Genomic DNA, 21,612 nt, shown 5'->3' with positions numbered 1-21,612 from the left:
ATGTCTTGTTGTTATATTTGATTTCCAAAAGCACATCCCGGATTTATAATGGACAAATTGAATTAGTGGTCTGTTTATGTTTCAAGTTAAGGTATGTGTAAAACTCGTATATATTAGTTTGTGTGTATACACGACAATAATCTTTCACTATCACCATCTTCTGGATTTAATTCACAGTCCCTAACATAAACTTCCTCACCTGACAATACTTGAAGGAAAGTAGTAGAGTGTAAGCTGTTGCTATAGGCTACGTTGTTTCGTGGAAATGTTCTTTGCATATCTCATTCTTACGAAGTAGAAATATTCAATATCAAAGAAATTCTCAAAATATAGCACAATCCAGAAAATTATATATAACGTTAAAATGATCTATCTATCTTTGAAAATGACTATCTATGTAAATCAATGTAAGAAATGCCCGAAGAAATTGCTTTCATTGAATCAAATATTTTATGATACACATTTTTATATTTTCAAGCATTCTTCAAAGTTTATTTTTCTAATATCCACAATATTACCCTTCTAATCACTGTGATACCGTCACTGGGTAATAAGTGTATTTACTTTTAATTGAGGACAAAATTATTGATATAGCAATTGCTAAAATGGTTCGGTTAATGACAAGTTACTGTTTAGAAGCATATCTAGTATACGTTATCTTGTATATTTCTGCTTCATTTATTTCTTAAGCAAGTAAAGTATACTGGGAGATCAGAGGCAGCGGGAGTGGATTCTGAAAGACAGAATACACTATTTTTTTGATCACCACACACAGGCACACACACACACACACACACACACACACACACACACACACACACACACACACACACACACACACACATGCACCCAAACATCGATGCATCCACGCACAGATGCAGCAGCAAATATTAACGCTTTGCAAGATAAAGCACATAAACAGTACGAACGTAATCTCCTGTTATATTAAACAAATATCAGGGTAAGTTGGTACATTTTCGATCATAAAAAATTAAATTCAATATAACGTCAAAAAATATGCAGCAAAATTACAGTTTTGTGCCAAAGAAATGCTTGTCTATTACTAAAGACGATTGCATAACATGACATTTTTAGTTCTTCTACTGTAGACAGCAGAACGAAATTTCGGTAGGAAAAAGTTTGATTAGAATCTGACCACCGTGCGGTACAGTTTGAGTGAAGAAACAGTATTCTTAACCCAGATACCCCTACCGTCCTACATGTAGAACACCTACTCAAAAAATTATGGACGTAGTTCAAGGAACTACCAACAGATGGTGCCTACATCTCTACTTTGTAGAAGGTTTGTCGTATCAAATCGAGCTAAGCCAAGCGTCAGGTTAACCTTGCAGCAGGTTTTATGTAGCAATCCGCGCGAGAACTGAGCTCAGAATCTTCCGTGCCAGTCTTTCCTCAACCGCCGAGCTGCTTACATCGGAGACACTGAGAAAATCTACAGTATTGCCAACCGCACAACACATCAAAACCCGCATGCATGTCAAGTGGATTTTATTTTTGCTTCTCTTTGTCTCCTGAAACATAACATTTTAAAAGTACTTTCTGCGCATATATTATTTAATAAATGTGTCATTAATATAAGAGCGAAACAACTTCTAAACATGAGAGCATGTGTGTATATTTCAAGCACGCAAAAATAAAAATAAACAAAGATAAAAGTAAACAACGATAGGCCCCTCTTGAATTTAATGACAAATTATTGTTTTTGGTTTAGAAAGAAATAGATTTATGAAAAACTTGGTTGCTTCGTTCGCAATACATCCGTTACTGTAAGACACACGCACTTCAAGTTGTACCACCAAAAAAGAATGATTTGTTATTGGTGATATATACAATCAGGTGCATTGTCTGTCGCTATTACTCTGGTTTCAATTTATGAATCACTTCACTAAACCAGGATTCAAATCTTGGTCTGTCTATTTGTTGCTGATAATCACCCTTCCCTTTCTTTGCGCGGAACAGTAAATATGCGCCTTCAACAAAGCTTTCATTGCCGCCAGTGGGTGAAACAATAAGCCTCCCCCTTCCCCTCATCGTCGGTTTCTTCAGCCCTGGCGGTGGTTTTGCATGGTGGTATCCTTCCATGGTTTATTCCCCCTTCCCCCACTCACCGAGTTGAAGGACGTCTCGTCCAAATAATAAACATGTTTCTTCTCACTGCGATATATTTTAATACCGCGGAGATTCTTTTGTCGTCAAACAACAAACAATCGTTTCCTCTTGCTAAACTCAAACCGCAAATCATTCAACACCCGTGATACAATTCGTGTGCACATTGACGGCAAATCACCTCACGCCCTGTTTTACTTTGATCTTGTTGCCGCAAGGAGGATTATGCATTTAAAACAACTTGCTTGACTTTGAAGAACATTTCCTTTCGGATGAAGCCCAAAATAACATTCGGGTAAAACCGCGCGCTGAACAGGAGATTCAGCCATTCTCGCCGCTCTACAATAAACATAGGTTTAAAATAGTGGGATGTGCAACACTGGTGTCAGCGATTTCACGCGCTCTGCAACGCATTCAGTCTCGCTCGACTCGCTCTAAAGTTTCAATGTCTCTTCAACGCAATACAGATTCGAGTTGGCGAATCTGCGGTTCTAAGTTCGTCTGCACAGTGATTGCAACCAATTAAGTCCATACCTGCTAATCAATGTATTATTTTGTCTGTATATTACAAATTAAATAACTGTTTTCTTGCAAGTATGCAGTTGTGTCGGAATAGAACCCGTCTCAGTGGAACTATATTCTTGCGCGCACGTTTGGATCTACATATGCTAAAACCTGCTGCAAGGTTGACCTGACGCTTGGCTTAGTGTTCGTTGTTTTACTGCCATTCGTGCTGTGTTATGCAAGAATTAAGTTGAGTAATCAGACAGAAAATGGAGAATTTCCGCTTCAAATATGACAGGTAAGTCAAACTCACATTATTTACAGTGCTTTTGAATTGATGGGCTGATTATTTGTTTTAGTATATATCCAAGATGTCTATAAAGTTTTCGTTGTTTTGAGAACAACTGTCAAACAGGCTTGCCAACTGCTGAAAGTTAGGTGTCCTACATGAAGGATGCCAGGAACTTGGCTATCCTTTATCAATTGCAAAGAATCACTTAGTCTTTTTGAATTCATGACTATCAGATCTAAGAGCCTGTGTACTTATGTACTATAAAAGTGACTGTATGTCTGTGTGTGTGTGAGAGGGAAGCAGGGAGGTTAGTAATAACCTGTGTTTATGTTCTTGGAAGAGAATTGTTACAAATTCGTTTGTTTTATATATAATCCATTTTATGCTTTTGGCTGAATATCACTTTTTTCTTGTTTCAGAGGGCTTACTCTTCATACCATTATGAGTATGATTGAAGAGGATGATGACGACATACCGGCCAACGGTGCTTCCATTTGTCTTCAACCACCAGTCAACTCCTGTGGTAACATCACGGATGAAGATTCAGGAGAAGATAATGTTTCAATAAATCATCTTCGTGGTAGCCAACTGCGAGCAGCCGCCGAAATTCAAATTGAAGAGACTGGTGATCAACATTTACAGGAATTTCAAGATTTCGCAACAGATGGGAAAGCTGCCACAGAAACTGTGGGAAGAGATGCGAGTGAATTGCCCTCCCCTCCTCCCGTGAAAACACGAAAGATCTATTCGTGGAAAAAATGTGATTTAGTTACAAATACACCTGTTTGGCCAGTGCAGTGTTTGGTTGAAAATCAAGAGAGCCCTCTGGAGTTGTTTTGCTCAATATTTGATCAACAAGTGATAGACATGTTCGTTTCCTACAGCAACATGTATGCAGCTGCAAAGAACAGTCCAGCAGATATCACTTCAAGTGAAATGAAATGTTTTTTTTGGAATTCTTCTCCTTAGTGGATACGTACAAGTTCCTCGACGAAAAATGTACTGGGAAAGGAGTTCTGATGCTCATAATGACTTAGTGTGCAAAGCCCTAACTAGAGACAGATTTGATTTTATCATGTCAAATCTTCACATAGTTGATAATAATGAACTGGACCCTGCAGACAAATTTGCTAAGGTTCGCCCTTTGTTTGATATTCTGAACAGGAAGTTCCAAGAGTTGGCTCCACTGGAAGAAAACCATAGTATAGACGAAGCAATGGTCCCTTATTATGGGCGTCATGGCTGTAAACAATTCATTCGTGGAAAACCGATCCGCTTCGGTTATAAACTTTGGACTGGTGCTACGCGGCTGGGATATGTCACTTGGGTTGAGCCTTATCAAGGTGCTAGGACGATACTCAATCCACTGTACAAGGAACTTGGTTTGGGAGCATCAGTTGTACTTCAATATACAGATATATTGCTAAGTATTAGTCCTGATTCTCCTTTCCATTTGTATTTTGATAACTTTTTTACATCCATTCACTTACTTCAGAAGTTGTCAGAAAAAAATGTGAGAGGAACTGGAACTGTGCGAGAAAACCGAATTTGTAAGTGTCCTCTCATTGAAACACGAGAAATGAAGAAAAAAGACAGGGGTTTCTTTGACTATAGAGTGACAGGTGACAAATCCATTGTTGTGGCTAAATGGCACGATAACAGTGTAGTGTGTTTAGCTTCAAATGGACATGGAGTATTTCCTATTCATTCAGCAAAAAGGTACTCCCTGAAGGAGAAAGAGAACATACAGGTGCAGCAACCACATTTGGTTCACATGTACAATTCTAATATGGGTGGTGTAGATCGTTGTGATCAAAACATAAGCCTCTACCGAGTCAACATAAGGGGGAAAAATGGTACGCATGGCAAATACACAAATCTCGCAAAGGTGAACTGGATCTGCTTTCTTTTCGTCGTCGAATTGCAGCATCCCTGCTTGCAAGCAATTCCAGAATCTCAAAACCAAATTCCAAAGGACGCCCAAATGCATCTGGCAACGAAGACGTGCGATACGATAGAATTGATCACTTGGTAATACCGCAAGAGAAACAGACAAGATGCCGACAGTGCCATGTAAAAGCAACAACAAGGTGTGTAAAGTGTGACATTGGATTGCACGTAAAATGTTTCGTGGATTTCCATACTGTGTAAAACATATGCAATTTAGCAAGACATTTGTATCATTCTCATTCCTGGCGTCCTATATATAGGACGGGCCAAATAATTGACCAAATATGAACGAAAGTGTATAATTATTTTTTTCACATATTTCAGTTGGCAATGAAGCATTTTATGCAAATAAAAGTTTGTTTTTATTTATAGTCCTCTTTTAGGGTTATCTGGGTTAATGCATACTAAAAAGTCAGCTCTTCTAGGCTTCTGTGGCTCACATGAATGTCAAGAATCAATACAGCTTTGCCTTCCGTCTTGTATCTCGTAAAATGTTGTAACCATTGAACAAATACCTTGTCATTGATGTACCCTTTCTTGCTCATGGCCACAATGGAACCAGCAGGCAATCCATCTCCAAATTCAGGTTTTACACGCTTTTTTGAAAATTATTAACGGGGGTAAATAAGACCCCACTGCATTACAAGCACACAGCGTGGTATTCTCTTCTCGTTCCACGTTTGTCAGTGATACAACTTCTCATTTTCCTTTTCTGGACACAATTTTAGGAGACCTGTTGTTTAAAGGGAAGCCACATTCATCCATGTTATAAACACATTCTGCCTTATGTAGCACTCCACTCTCTTCCATAACATTGTAAAGTAATTCGAAATATCGTTCACTGTCTGTACTGTCTAATCCCTGAGCACGTGATCTTCATAAGCCTTGCGGTTTCCTTAACGTCAGTGCGGGATGTCTTGTCATGAATGCCCGAAACCAATCTATTCCAGCAATATTGTTCCCACCCCAAGAGTGGGTCACATTATTTCCTACTGCAAAACGGTACGCAGCTACCCGCAATTCCTTCGGTGTCGATCCAAGTCTTCACCCCTCGAAATGCATCAGTCTCTCCACAATTGCGACTTCCATCTGCTTGAAGAAAACTGTTGGATAGCCAACATCAATCCTGGAAGAGGAAGGACTACACGCTGCTTCTTGACGTGCCATCGTTACATGTTTCGGAGGGTCGCAAATGGAACATGGTAAAGTTGCGATGTTCCGCGTATAGATAAGTGTCCCTCTGGAATACTCTCCACGGCATTTTCGAGAACTCGGGACGAATACTGTTGATATACCTTCTTCGGTGTTCGTTTACGAGGCATCTGTAACAATAAATTGAACAACGCATTTACTTTGTGAAGAAATGTGTTGCACACGTTAGGGTCATGGAACTCAAACTGCATACCTCCCTGATCGAAATTGTAACATTTCCGCCGATCGATTATGTACCACTTTGTGCACGGAAACAAATACTTCTGTAGTTCCCTTATCTCTCACCAGATCACATGGCTACACATGTCCCATGCTACAGCCACCACATGCTTGTCCACGTTTGACCTGAATTTCGCCGTCCTTCGTTTAAGCATCAACACGGGTCACGCAAAATGACAGTCAGACGTTTATATACAAACCACCTATTCTATCCACAACGTACTCAACTTGCCATAGAAAATTACGTCTGGTTCTCCGGGATTTCCGTAGAATTTCTCGATGTTTCTGCACAACACACCTGACACCCCACACAACTACCCTCACTTCTCAAATCAGCGTTGACAGTAACAGGAAGCAAAATATTCGACTATTTAGAACGGGTGATCGAAATAGTACCTATGTCGAAAATGTACCACCCTACCCTAATTCATTGATTCTCGTAGAACATTCAGTTTTACACAAATGTTAATTCCAATATATATTTATTTTTAATATATATACTGGATGTCGTTGTACACAGGCTGTGGGGGACATCAAAACAATGAAAATGAAAAATTTTGGTCGTTTTCTGTCATGCATGCATGCCACACAAATTTATGGTTGCCACTAATACATTTTTTTTCTGTCGGTAAACAGTTTCAGTACGCTGCTGACACTCAGCCTAACCAATCAAAACAATGGCACAGAATTTTGTTTTCTAATTGAAATAATACAGCTTACAGTATATTGTCCGACAGAAAAACAAATGTCTAAAATGATTGTGACTCATAACATAATAAATGGGCCTCCCCGATGCCGCGGTGTCATCGTCGCCTTGTCATCAAGGGGTACCGGGTTCGATACCCGGCGAAGGCACATAGTGGTTCGGATCCCACTTTAAACTGCAGGTCCAGTCCCGATTAGCCTTACTGTGCATAAGGTGGACTTAAATCACCAACGGAACTCAACTCAACTCAACATAATAAATGGAAAATGTTTTTTCTCGATGGTTAATGCCGGCAATGATGGTAATCCTCCCCAATTTTTGCTATATTTGCCACCGCACTATGCTAAACCTTATGTATAAACTGTCCTTACCCCCTCACCCTACGTTTCTGCACCTTGCTCCCACAGTATTGGAACCCAATCTCCACCACTGTCGAGTTCTCATAATATATAATATGTGTAGAAACGACGTCTTAATGTGAAACCATTATTAACAGAACTAATTCCCTTGATGTCATTCAGACGCTCTAAGACTTTGCTTATTTGTAGCTGTCTCGGTGCGTCTGAGTTTCATAACGGAATTTATTATTTGCAGGATATCTAGATTCAAATTTACATTCAAATTCGGAAAGCTGATATTTGATTTAAGCAAAAGTTTCATTAATGTACAATATAATATATTTCTACTGTTCTTTGCGAAGTACACTATGTGGAAGAAAGTCATTGGACGCCACATGTCAGCGGATACCATCAGTTTTCTTGCAATCAATAGGACGTTGGTCCGCCTTTGGCAGTGATAACAGCAGTTACACATTGTGTTTCACTGGCCACAAGGTCGTGTAGTACACCGAGTGGGATATTCCGCCAATCCTCCTTCAGTACAGTCACCAACCCTGGAAGTGTAGAAGGGCGAGGCGATCGCGACCTCAATTTGCGCTCCAGTTCATCCCATAGATGTTCAATAGGGTTGAGGTCAGGGCTCTGAGCAGGCCAATCCAGTCAGGTGACATTATTTTCTGCATACCACTCCGTGGTAGCCCTGGAAACATGACAAGTCGAATTATCATCCTGGAACACATATTCTTCGTTTCCATGAAAACGCTACAACTTGGGGAGCATGGAGTTGTCGAGAATATCTCTGTAGGATGCAGACGTCATGTGGCCATACACCGGTACCAGTGGACTCACGCCATGCCAGCTGAAACAACCCCAGAACATGATGCCCCCACCACCATATTTCACTGTGGGCACTACACACTCAGGTAACAGACGTTCTCCGGGTAATCGCCATACCCACACTCTCCCATCTGTTGGAAACAGTGTGAAGCGTGATTCATCGCTCCATAGGACCTTCCGCCATTGCAACACCGTCCAGTTTCTCTGCTCTTTACACCAGCTTAGTCTCTACCATTTATTGTTTTTTGTTATCAGGGGTTTGTGGACTGCGGCTCGACCATGATAACTGAGAGCATGGGCCTCCTTGTGAAGTGTCTTGGTCGAAACAGTCAAACTGGTCGCACTTTGAAACTCTTCTGCAATCGAATGCATTGGACGGGTCCTGTTTTTCCGAATCTCCCTCTTCAGCACTCTCCTGTCCCGGTCGTCCAATTTCGTGGGTCTTCCACTTCGTGGTGTATTGCTGCAGTGTCCCTTTTCCTTCCACTTCTTGATGACAAAGGCTACAGTTGATTTAGGGACCTGTCGGGCATCAGCTATGCTACGTATACTCATGCCTCCTATGGAGCAGCCTACTATGATACCTCTTTCAAACATGCTGAGCTCTTTCCTGTTCGTCATTTTAACAGCGATTGATCTGAGAAGCCTCCTGCTGCCGTATATATACCCATCTCTACTCTCTTTTCCATGAGGAGTTCGTTTCAGAGTTGAAATCGGGGTGTCCAATGACTTTCTTCCACATAGTGTATAAGATTAACATATCACAAATATGCCATGAAATGATTTCTCTGAAAATTGCCTTAGATATTTGGGTATTTGACGTTGTTCGTTAAGTTTTCTTATTCTCAAAATTATTAAATTATTAATTGTTTTATAAGGCAAATTTGGCCTCCAGAAATGAAACAGGAATTTGACATTTCTTTCCAGTATGAACCAGGTGTTACAGGTGAACAAGCAAAAGTCGATGAAAGTAAGTGCGATTTTATATATTTACTATGTAATTATTGAACTTAGTGAACTACCTTATGTGTATTAAATAGACCATACTTTCTTGAATAAATAATCAGTTAAGATGAATCTGTTATTACACATGGGAAATAGGTGATAAAACTACACTCAGAATTAAAAAATGAACTTTGGAATCCGTTTCTATCCTCACCGGAAATATATCCTACAATCGTATGTACAGTACAAGGAATTTATGATCGATTCTAAACATGAACTATATAAGATGTTCACGAAATTTCCTTACCTATTTTCATTATGTCCATCTCCATATTAGTTGTTGCCATCATACAAGTCTCTTACCCACGAAAATTTGTGTCAGTGTAAATAATGCTTAAATATACAAATTGTAAAATTTCTGCTTCATCTCTGTTGTGATTGTTGTAAAGAAAGAGGCAGATCCTTCGCGGGAGGTAAAGGTGAGATAAAACCAAGCTTCTCTGCATCAGTGGCTTCGAGACTGAACAGTGGAATACCGGAGGAGGGATGCATTAAAAGAGCTCATAACTGGAATCATAATTAAACAAAATATTGCTCTGAAATGCATTATTAATAGTAAATTATAATTAAATTATTATTAACAGCAACACTTTTAGTATACTTACACACTGAAAAGTACATAACAATTATATTTTTTTGTATTTTATTAACATCTGCCTTGGTTTCAGAAAACATTTTCGGGTAGAGACTAAAACGGAATCTAAAGAAAATTTTCACATAACCTTGGGTAAAAAATGAATATCATTATTGGCCCTACATTTCAGTAATTTGCAATGGGAAAAGGTACAGAACGTAAAATGTGGCTTGGATTAAAGAACGACGTTTTTACCCAAGATTTCTATCATTTTTCTTAGCTGAGGTATCATAATTATCGAAATGTCTACAAATCTAAAAAATCCCGCAAGTTTTGAAACAACAAATAGGCCCGATTTTCGAACGAAGTCAAGTTTTGGAAAAAATATTGTCTTTTTTGACAGCACTAGCAAGAAAAAAATGATTTCTTAAAAAATTGTCTAGTAACCAATTACTGTACCAAGAGATGACAATGGTTTCCTTTGCTACCACTGACCACAAATAACGCAGACTCTCAGTAATAAATGGCAAAGATTGGAATATTGAGGCGAAATCAGTCTCTCCAGACTTGCGTAAAATATAAATTTCCTGGCTTCACACACCTCGCAAGCACACACGAACACATAGCTTGATTGATTGAATTTAAATTTTGTGTGCAGCGGCAGACATGGTAATATTGCATCATTCAACGTATATGGCAAATATCCCCTTATCTAAAACCACTGCCATAGTTAAAAAGGTGTGTAAAAAGTAACTTGATATATGTTACAAGATCCTAAAAGAAAAGTTCCTAAAACGGAGTGGAAGAGAACCGTTCTTCTGAAACAGTTAAAATCATTTGCTAAACAATGTCATCATCTCCTAGCAGGGATCATAAATCGTTGTGCATGTGAAAATTCTGACAGAGGAAATTAAAATCTCTTCCTAGCTTACCTTCACATTTCTTCCTTTGCCATGTACGTTGCTCTTCTTAGTTTAATTTAAAGGTGGACGGAAAGCAGTTACCAAATGTAGGGGCTGTGCCGTCGAATTAATCGAAAACAACGAAGACCTCTTAGTTTCCTAGGAAACATGCTCATGCAGTTGTAGAAATGGCAAAATGGGATAATAGCCGAGGCTGTATTGTGTAAGGCCACATATTAGTTTAAGGAGTTATTAGAAGAAAATCGGTATCATCTTCACGATAAGGAATGTGTATTCATTGCATCACTTAATATCAGTTTCAACTTAACTTCAAACATTATACATACCTATAAATTTTTTTGTTTGTTATAGGTTAAATATAGCACTATGTCCTTTACCAGTTATAGCACGTACGGTACAATTCTCATCTAATGCTCTACGATTTTCATATATTACAGAAAAGGTGAATGATGTACACAAAAAATGCAATGCGGCGTGCCGTAAGTTTTTCCAATTTTTTACTCCAACACTTTATGAAATATTGTAAGACATGAGTGCCCAACAAATGGAAGATATTCATTCTTAATCACGCATTCTTCTCTTGATTATCAACCATAATGATAGACTAGTATAAATTTAATAAAAAAAGATCCTTCTCTGTTCTTCTAAATAACCATCCACTGTATTTTATTTTCCTGCCATTTCTACGATTTCGATATTATATTTCAAAATGAAGAATACACGATGTCATGTGCAAGTCGATTATGCCACCATAAGTAAATATATTGTAATAAAATTTTAGATTCCAAGCCATCTTACAAGAAAACTTTCGACCATTGAATGTAATGAAATACATAACTAGCAAAAACAGCGTAAAATCTTCAGGCCGTATACACAACTTATAATTCCATACAGTTATTTCACTGTGACCTCGAGAGTTCTTGAAGCAAACGCAACTGATTTTGGTACAGACAAAATCAAAATAAATTGCATGGATTCAAAATAGCACATATTACTCATTCACGTCATTCCATAGAATGGCAGTAGCACTATATTGGGAAATACAATTACCAAATAAATATTCAGAATAATGATATATACATGTTAGGTGCTCCGTGAAATATCACAAGACAGATGAACAACATGGTTAAAATTCCAAATAAAATAGTGTGATATAGAAGAGCACTCTACGTTTGATTTTAAAATACTGGATGAAGATTTGTAACATTATTTCTTCGGTGTCAGGAAATTTTAATCAACTATATACACGTACGATGTTTTATAGGCCCCCACAAATATGCATATGTATATGTGTATATATGTATATGTGGGGATAAATTATATTTCATTTCGAGATTTTCAGAATCAACAAAAGAGACACAGCAGAAAGAAGAATATTTCATACGGATAACTTACTAAGCTTTGCTAGAGCAATGGACGACGTAGTTCAATTTTGTTCCGGTAATTGCAGCAAGATTCCTATTATAAGTAACTCTGAACAGACAGTGTTGTGTGTGTTGGAATTTGTTGGAAAGAAAATATTTTTTTTCCCCTTTTTCTTGAGCAGTCAGTTTAGGGTACCACAGTTCATCAATGGGGCACACTGGCGTGCGCAGGATTTTTTTGGGAGGGGTTTGGCTAAAGTTGTGAACTTGGATGGTGCGTTTAGTGGCACAGGAACATTTTTCATCTGAAAGGGGTACAAAGTCGTCCTCCACAGACACACGCACATACGCATATAGTTTACAAAAAAAATATATTTCATTATTTTTTTTAAAAAAATGTTGTTATTTTAAAAACAGATAATTCCGAAACACATAAAGCTCTAGGCCTCGTTTTGTGCTAATTTCGAATGTGATGGAACAGAAAATCATATGTTTGTCATTTGAAAGTAGCCATCAGATATGTATCTGGTCATTTATTTACTTCGCAATTTATGGTAGCTATGTACAGTAGCGCCAATTTATATGGGCCTGTCAGGCCCGAGCCCACAAAAAAATTCATGTGATTTTTTGTGAATTTATAATTCAATTATTTGAGCCAACCCAATGTATTTGAAAAGTTGACGCCACTGGCTAACTCTCTTTTAGATGCAATGTATTCGGTATTTTTTTCAGACTTCTGGTGTTTCGGAAGTACTTTTGTATCGACTACTGTAAATGGAGTGTGTTTTTGAGGTATGCTGGATCGGTTCGTTCTTTAATCCTGTTCGAGCGCTTGTTGAGATTTGTAGTGTTTTGTTGTATGAAATGAAAGTTAAGATGGTCCCCAAGATGATCGACTCGTGGGAGGTTCAGGTTTCAATAATTGGTAAAGCATTTGTCAAAGTAATTATTTGCGATGGAATTTGCGATATTTTAAGACTCTCTACAAGTACCGAACGTACTATCATTGTACATGCAAAACCGAAATCCTTCTGTTATTAGAAAGAAGCAAGAAATTGGCATGGCTACTCTTGAAACAATGAAATACAACGGATTCAGGAGCCTGAGGAAAACTATATGTTCGAATGTAATTTTTCAATCTTTGGTGGCGAGTAGCAGGTTTGAATACTTAGGAATCTTTTCACATGTGATTCTATTAAATACACAAAGATGACATTTAGATGATTGTGAACGTGTTTCATGGTGATGAGTCAGGTAAACTTTAATGTAAGTAAAAGCGTGGCTGCGTTACTACTTTTAGATTTTCACATGTACAAAGAAAACCTAAAACAGATTTCCATCATACTCGAGGATTAAGTGAATTGAAGAGAAATTGTACCAACATCTACAGCTGAATGTGAACGAGGGTTCAGTGCCATGAATCTAATCTTTAATGATCAAAGCGAAATGAAATATTTGCTTGTATCAAAGAATGCGTTGCCGAAAATTAATTTCGGTTGTTGGGAGATATGAGCTCCAATTACCGTTGTAAATCTTAATTTTCAAAGTTATTAAAAAAAAAATAAAAGATTATCGGTGGTCATTTTTCAGGCTTTTTTCTAGCTTCATGACTGCCTTCATTTTAATTTTCTTATTTTCTGAAAATTTCGGGAAGGCTGTAGCCCTTTCAGTTCCCTTCTGCGTACTTCAGTGGTGACAGAGAGAAGTCTCACGGAGTCGTAGCTCGTGTGCTTCTAAACAATCGTGTCGGCCAGGTTCCTTACAACACAGTTTTGTATTTAGGACCATTCCGAAATCGAATATTTTCATTTGCAAAACTACCAAGTTCAACTGATCTCATTTCACGCTATTAATTTCCGTAGTGTTGCATCAAGGATCTCTTGTACGTACAATGCCCACTGTGCCACGAGACACCCGACCACTGGCCAACTAGATTAGAGGGATGACATTGACTGCTTCTGCGAGGGAAAACACATCTTGGATAATTTATGCATTTAATTACATATTTCTTCCGTTGTTGGTAATTTTTACTGATTCCGACTAATCTAGGTTGGAATTATGACTTATCCTCTGACTCAGAAACACGAAATAGATGTTGTTTTCTACATATCTTCATTCTGAAGAAAGTTAGTATTGACCGAACTAGGATTGTCAGCAATGTAATGGCATGCTGTTATCCTTGTTCCAGGTTACCCAGCATCTCACAAACTCGTCAACATCGAATAGAAATAGTGTTGCTGAGTGGTGGCCTCAGGGTGAGTGTGGGCGTCACCAATAGCCATCATCCAGATTTGCCACAGACATCAGAAGAAGATGTGGATCACATTCAGGGATACCACCTCGAATAAGAAATGAGGAGGGCCATTGATGCGCTGTTTTCGCACAAACGACACCAGAATACGGGTCACAAAAGTATCATACGTATTCGGGGTGCCGACGCTTATCGGAAAGTCAAATGTCCCGAACGAAGGGACACTTTTTGAAATGTCACGGACTTGCGTTACATGATGCAAGTACAAATAAGGACGGAGCTACGGATTGACATTGTAATAATGTTGAACAAAACAAAGTTCAGACTGCCCCGCTTGACCGCCAGTACTACTATGACGGATGGGGGCTCGCTACCACGGCAGTTCTGCTAACATACCACGTAGCCATTTCCGAAACAACCGTTGACCGTGGGAGTGCATTCAAGTGAGTCGTGCTACATAGCTACACCGGAGAAGATGGTGTTCACGATAGAAGAAAATGCTGACATGATCCTAGTATATGGAGAATGCAGAAAAAATGCCATGCTATCGTGTCGTGTGTAAGCAGAGGGATATCTAAAGTCGTTTTCACGTTCAGAAGACACAACGGCGCTTATGGAGAAACCGCACAGTGTTGCCAATACAGCGCTAGCTCATGTCGCCGGGAAATGATGACCTTCCTTCACAATGAAGATGTTACATATTTTGTATATATAATGATAATTATATGTAATTATTAATATTAATATTATACTGTGAACTTTAGTTACCCTTTTTACTATGATCCATTGCGATCACTACACACGCGAGTGTAATGCACGAATATGACGCTTCAGAATCACTTAAAAAAGTAAAAATCACTGAGAACTCACACAACTGAAAACACTTTTTCGGGAGAGGGAAAAAGTCTAAACAGACCAAAGCAGATCTCTCACTCCAGTAAGGGGAACCTGGCACATGGGTTAGATTAAGTTGCAACCCAAACAAACAAATGAGTTATGGCCCACGTGAACTGATAAGACGTGAATGACTCAAGCAAGGCATGTCATATTTCTATCTTAAAGCCCCATATTTTCTCACGTGTTGGAAAGCTTTTCAAGGGTTAATATGGTGTCTATGAATTTATATGTACGTTGGAAACTGAAAGGTGATCTTCATTTCAGTATTAATGTCGACAGTAATGTAAACGAAAACAACGTGTATTGCGACAGCACTAATGTTGATTACAACAGCAGCATTGGAAATAATTGTCAATTATTAAATTTAAGTAATTTCAATTCTATTATAACAAACAGCATGAAGTTCATATTTTTACTGAATGGAAATAAAATAACTCGAAAACTTGGTGGTGATTAGCCGGAATGCTGCGGTGAGTCAGCTCAAGATGGCCAGACAACGTCTCCTTACTTCGCGCGCGGTTCGGGTTAAAAAGAAACTCCAAATGCATATAAGTAATATTTCTGGGAACCTTTGAGTGGTTATAAAAAATAATTTCATTATTTTCTCCACAACTTTGTCGCTGGAAGTTTTTACTTGGAATTACAGAACAAAAAATGGCCAGCGACGACATTTTCTACTGCACGAATATAAAAAATCTCCACATACTTTATTTGAATATTTTTAATGCAAATATGCTTTAAAGTATTGATAAATTCTGAGTACCACTGTCACCTGTGACAATTAAAAAACAGTGTCAATTTTTTTCATAATGAAAGCTTCAATTTTGCGGCATGTTTCAACGTTAGGAATGAAAACAATGTAAAAATTTTGTTTTCACAGAAAATTTGCGTTTTTAATTTATCTAAAATTATGTAAGCAAGTTATCAGTTTTTTGTGTTCACCATCGCATTCTCTACAAAATTTCCTGCAAAACTGCAGGTACCGATTTTACTTAAGCTAAATTTGTAAATCCAGAAATTTGAGAACAGCGCGCTCGTATTTTCCATAAGAAAAGCATTGCCCATAAGAGCCCATTGTGTCTTCTGAACGTGAAAACGACTCTAGACAGACGTCAACCGTCGCGAAGACTGTTTGACAAGCTATTCACTCAACTGAGGAAACCGGCAGTGTAACGCCTTGCAAACGTACTCAAAACAGGACGGTGACTGGAGAAGTGGGTGAAACCAACGGCTAGCCGCTGTTGCTGTGGATCCACACATTAGCTCGCGTGATATCGCTAGGGACAGTGGGATAAGTAACCGAAATGTGCTACGTATTCTTCGTCGCCACAAGTCCCACCCATACCATATTTCACTCCATCAATAACACCATGGGAATGATTTTCAGAATTGTGTACACACCTGATTAGTCGTGTATCTTGTTTACTGAGGAGGCAACCTTTACAAATTATGGTCACGTCAACCTTAGGTACATACACTCTTGGTCCGTAACAAATCCACATTGGCTTCGACAGGTGGAACATCAACGTCCGTGGAGTGTGAATGTGTACAAGTATGTCAACTTCCAATCACATGAACTTCCACCAATGTTAGAGGACATTCCGTTGCCGACTAGGCGAATCATGTGGTATCAACATGATGGGTGCCCAGCTCGTAGTGCAAATCGCAGTAAGGATTGTGTGCAGAATATGTTTCCACATCATTGGATTGAACGAAGAGGACGTGTTCTGTGGCCGGCTCGCTCGCCTGACTTGCCATTCTTTGAATTTTTTCCTCTGGGGAACACTGAAAGAGGTTGTCTACAGGGACATACCGACCACACCGGCAGACATGAAGCACCGCATTAGCGCAGCGTGTACAGGAATTAAACGAGACATTATACAGCGTGTGCAACGATATCTGATTGTTAGACTGCAAGTCTGTATTGCAGCTGATGGCCACCATTTTGAATATACCCTTTGAAAGAAGAAACTTGTCGTTCATAGCACAAGCATGCTTGTCGTGTAGAGTACCCATATCTTATGTCATGATTATTTGTACATTGCACATTACCATATTAAATAAAGGATGCTGAAAATCTAGGTATTACCTGTAGACGTCTATCACCTAGCACTGGTCTCTAGGGTTCCTGCCTCGGATCTGGCCACGTGGTATGTTAGCAGGACTGCCGTGGCAGCGAGCCCCCATCCGTCATAGCAGTACTGGCGGTCAAGCGGGGCAGTCTGAACTTTATTTTGTTCAACATTATTACAATGTCAATCCGTATATCCGTCCATATTTGTACTTGCATCATGTAACGCAGGTCCGTTAAATTTCAAAACATGTCTTCGTTCGGGATATTTGACTTTCCGATAAGTGTCTTTCTTCTTGTTCGAGAGTATGCAGTTTGAGGGTACCTCGGGGGAAGAAGTGTCTACGTTTGTGGAGCGCTCTGAGAGTGCCGCCATACTTATTGACGCAACGAGGCCAAGAAAAGGCTTATGTTTCCGACATTATTATGTGGGCCTGCACTGCGGTGGTATCAAGCATTCACCCAATCTGCAGAAAATAAACAGACCAATTATGAAAACTTGAAAACACAGCTAATCGAAGAGTTCACCTGATCTCTCGATCAGCTTCAAATTCAAGATCAAACTAGATACAGGTTCCAACAAGAAGGCGAGCCTGTCTCCTCAAATGTGAGGGACAAACAAACTCTTGTACTTAAATTAGACTCAGGAATGAGCATTAATAAACAGCTCAAGTCAATTTGCTGAGGACTGCTGCTGCATTACATTCGGGAAATATACAGGAAACAGCAAAACTTGGTGCAAGAGTTATTAAAAGACTTGAAAGAGTTCGAAATGGCCTAATTTTTGATGCACTGAAGGTCAGTGCAACAACTTGTGCACAACGATAAAGAAGACGCTTTGATCCTGCAGAGGACCAAGGTCAGAGTCTCCATGCAGCAGAACGCCGTGGTAAGCACCACGGAGTTTGGGAAATATGCACTTTCGCACACAAAGACTAATAATGACGTCATTTACCAGCTGCTGGCGCTGCAAAAGAAAATTGACGTTTTGATAGCGAGGGGAATCTCAGATTCACTTTCCGGAATAGAAAAATAGATGGGCGAATTAACGTTAAAGGTAGAGGAAAATTTAAGAGAAAATAAATACCAAATTCCACGTTATGGAGGAAACTTCCCGAATGTATTGGTATACAATCTGGGCTATTCTAGAGGTGAAAGAGGTTCTTCAGGCAGGGAAAGTAGAGGCTTTCAGAGTAATAACGGCGCGCATAGACAAAATTCCGAGCGCAACCAGTGGCAATCCGAGCCCCGATTTAATACGCAAAGCGGAAGTTCTGGATCCATAGAACAGTGGGGGAGGCAAATTTGTAATTTTTGTCATTTTTCCAACCATGTCGAGGAACACTGCCTAGAATAACAAGTACATTTATACTGGCAGTAACTTCGAGCAACAAGGGCATACTCGCAGGAAACAGAAAAGTCAGTCTCTACCTTCCCTACAGAAGACTTAATTTACATTAATGTACAAGTGAATGAAGAACATCAAAAGTTTTTAGTCGATAGTGGTTCACAAATTACGATCACAGGAGACCAAGGCATTACTGACACAGCTAGAAGATTCAAAATAAATACAGTAGTAGAGGGTACAACTAATAATTATTTAACGAAAAATGAGATTTGTTGTTCTTAATTTTTCAATAAGTGGACACCCTTTTATACATCACTTCAGGGTAAAAAAAATGTTTTTGTTATGAAACTATTCATCAAGAGTCAAAAAGCAAATTTGGATTTTGACTGGAACAGATTAGTTTTGACAAGATTGGGGATCCCCCCCCCTCGAAATCATATTAAAACACATTCCAGGAAACTTTTCATGTTTCCATTAAAGTGGCTAATTTAATACAAAGCATATTGTAGCAGGAGTATGTAGCCTTGAAAAGAATACGGGTAAAACCGAGATCACGCTTATACATCCCATTAAAATTGGTAAATACGGAAAATATGGCATTAAATTTAATAGAACAGGAACTGAAAACAGATTTATTGGTACCCGGGGTGTTGTTGAATCCTGAGTCACAACTTATTTGCATAACTAACCGCTTTGAATTACCGTGTTATCATTCCCAGATGTACTCGAATTGGGAAGGCGGAGCTTTGTGAATCGGTTATAACACACCCTACTAATGCAGCTGTTGAGATTAATTAATAATATCCCCATTAATAAATCAAAGGTAATATATGAATTATAATTGGAAAATTAAAAAAAGCCAATTGATGTTGTTATATTATTGTTAAACTATAATCCGCCAGGAAATAAGATGCTTCTATTAAAGAGTAATAAGTTTTTTTTTGCTAAGATAGAGGAAAAAGTAAGTAAAAAGCGTGCAAGTTTCATAAAAATATGTTATTTACAATGAATGTTTTCAACACAAGTAAGCTCAGTTATATGTAGAGCAAATAATATAATGCAAATTGTGCTTGACATAGTTAAACATACGTATGCATTTCCTCTAGGATTTGAAGTATAAATATACCGATACAAAAACGAAAAGACGCCGCCATTTCTAGTGAAATGACGTCATAGATAATAAGTCTTCAAGACGTGTTAGATAGTGCAAAACTAAGTTTGCGTAAGCAAACGTCAATGGAAGTAAGAGAACGAACCTTCTCATTAGAGCATCTTACTTACGCTGGTGGAGTAATGTATTACAATATATTTTTTTTACCATTTTGAGATAATATAAATTGATTGACAGTTTATAATTCTAATGTAAAACGCAATATTACACAAAATTATATTTTGATATGTCTTGTTAGACAGGTAATGGCGTCGAGGAGAATGTGTGGAGCCATAACTCCAACTCTATGTTCGTACGCTTTTTCCCATAAAACAAAAGAGTCGCATATAATATAAATGATGGCTATGAACATTCATCATGCACAGAGAATTCAATTCAATCTTAACACGTGAAGTACAATTCAAAGTCATTCACTCACATCACTCTTTCGCAACGAGCGAAGGAAATGCTTTTGCAAAGTAAGATGGTTGGAACTCGCTTGCGAAAGATTCCGTTGCCTTCGGAAGGACAGAACTCTCAGATTGTGAGCAAGGAATTTGTTGAGCCAAGTTGAAACCTTAGACTCGACCATCGAGTGAAACATTAGCCTCGCACCAAGTGTTTGTTCATACCAGATTATCTTACGTATGTTATAACATCTTCCAACAAACAACAATTAGAATCATGTTGATAATAGACCATTAGGAAATTTCAGTTTCGCGAATTAATACTTTTCTTCTTTACCTATGCATGCGTTATTTGTTTATTATTATTTTTTTTTTACAAAAAGGAAACTTCAAGTTGTAGCAATTGTAGAGAGTTAGTGCAAGTTTCATTCATTTATATACGTGTGCAAACATGTAGAACTTTCTATTCACGATAACGTTAGATAATTACAAAATATTATTTTTCAAAATTTCACTACTTCATGCTCTACGGAAGTAAAATCATAGGTTGGTGACAATTTTAAAAAAATAGGGCTCGTAACGTTATTTTAGTATCAGGTAAAGGCAAATTCGTACTATCTCAAACAATTAATGGAAATCTGAACACTCATAGCACAATAATTGTTATCAGAAGGCCAGTCTGTATTTTTAAATTACAAGCAGTTTGACCAATTAATATTCAATAATGAGATTCTACATACACATCAAACTGTCACGTACCCACGTCCGGTTCGTTTGGACACCACAGGTATCATTACCTTCTTGTATCGGACTCTGTTTTTAAGGCTAAGGTAACACTTAGTCCGTTGCCAGAGACACACGTCGGAATCTTCCGTTCTAATCCTCGAACGGATTGTTTTCTATTATTGGTTGAATTTTGTCGATGTTGTCGCTGCTTTTCCTGATCACAATTATATGTATTGATATCACCAGCTTTCTGTGATACCTCTATTCCAAGACGTACTTTGCGTAGAATATCTTGAAGTGACTGTTTCCTGCGAAAAGATCAAAATTCTTGTTAACGGTGAGAAAAAGGTACCTGGGTGAGGACCACAGGTCGCCTTATTACTGACTCTGCTGGTGATTATCAGTCGAAATTTCCTGGTTTGGTTTATGTTAAGACCTCGTCTCCCTTCCATGTTTCCGAAGTGATTCTCAATCAGCTAAGTCGTCATCCAACGGATTAAGATCCTGACTCGGAGGGACTTGGAAGCGGAGTACACATTGGTTAATTCATTCATTCATTCCTTTATTTCGAACCTAACAGCTTTTATGTCGTTTTTTGTCCATAACAATACACATATAAAATGTACACAATTGTTTTACAATAAAATTATCAGTCCTTCCCCCTATTTTACAGATAGTACATTTTTTTAAGAACACTTTGACTTTTATAAT

The 21,612-nt window shown here is 38.4% G+C and overlaps 1 protein-coding gene across 1 annotated transcript in view; it reads left to right on the top strand.

The window, feature by feature from the left end:
• LOC145984936 (uncharacterized) overlaps positions 1-21,612 on the top strand; it is a 655,439-nt gene that overhangs the window by 2,652 nt on the left and 631,175 nt on the right. Inside the window, exon 2 of the mRNA XM_083118349.1 lies at positions 9,113-9,155. Within this exon, the coding sequence (XP_082974475.1) occupies positions 9,113-9,155 (43 nt within the window). The remainder of the gene's footprint in view (positions 1-9,112; positions 9,156-21,612) is intronic.

This window comes from Lepisma saccharinum, chromosome 3 (genome assembly GCF_977018435.1).
Source record: "Lepisma saccharinum chromosome 3, izLepSacc3.1, whole genome shotgun sequence".
Taxonomy (NCBI): domain Eukaryota; kingdom Metazoa; phylum Arthropoda; class Insecta; order Zygentoma; family Lepismatidae; genus Lepisma; species Lepisma saccharinum.
This window is presented reverse-complemented; position numbering and strand designations above follow the sequence as displayed.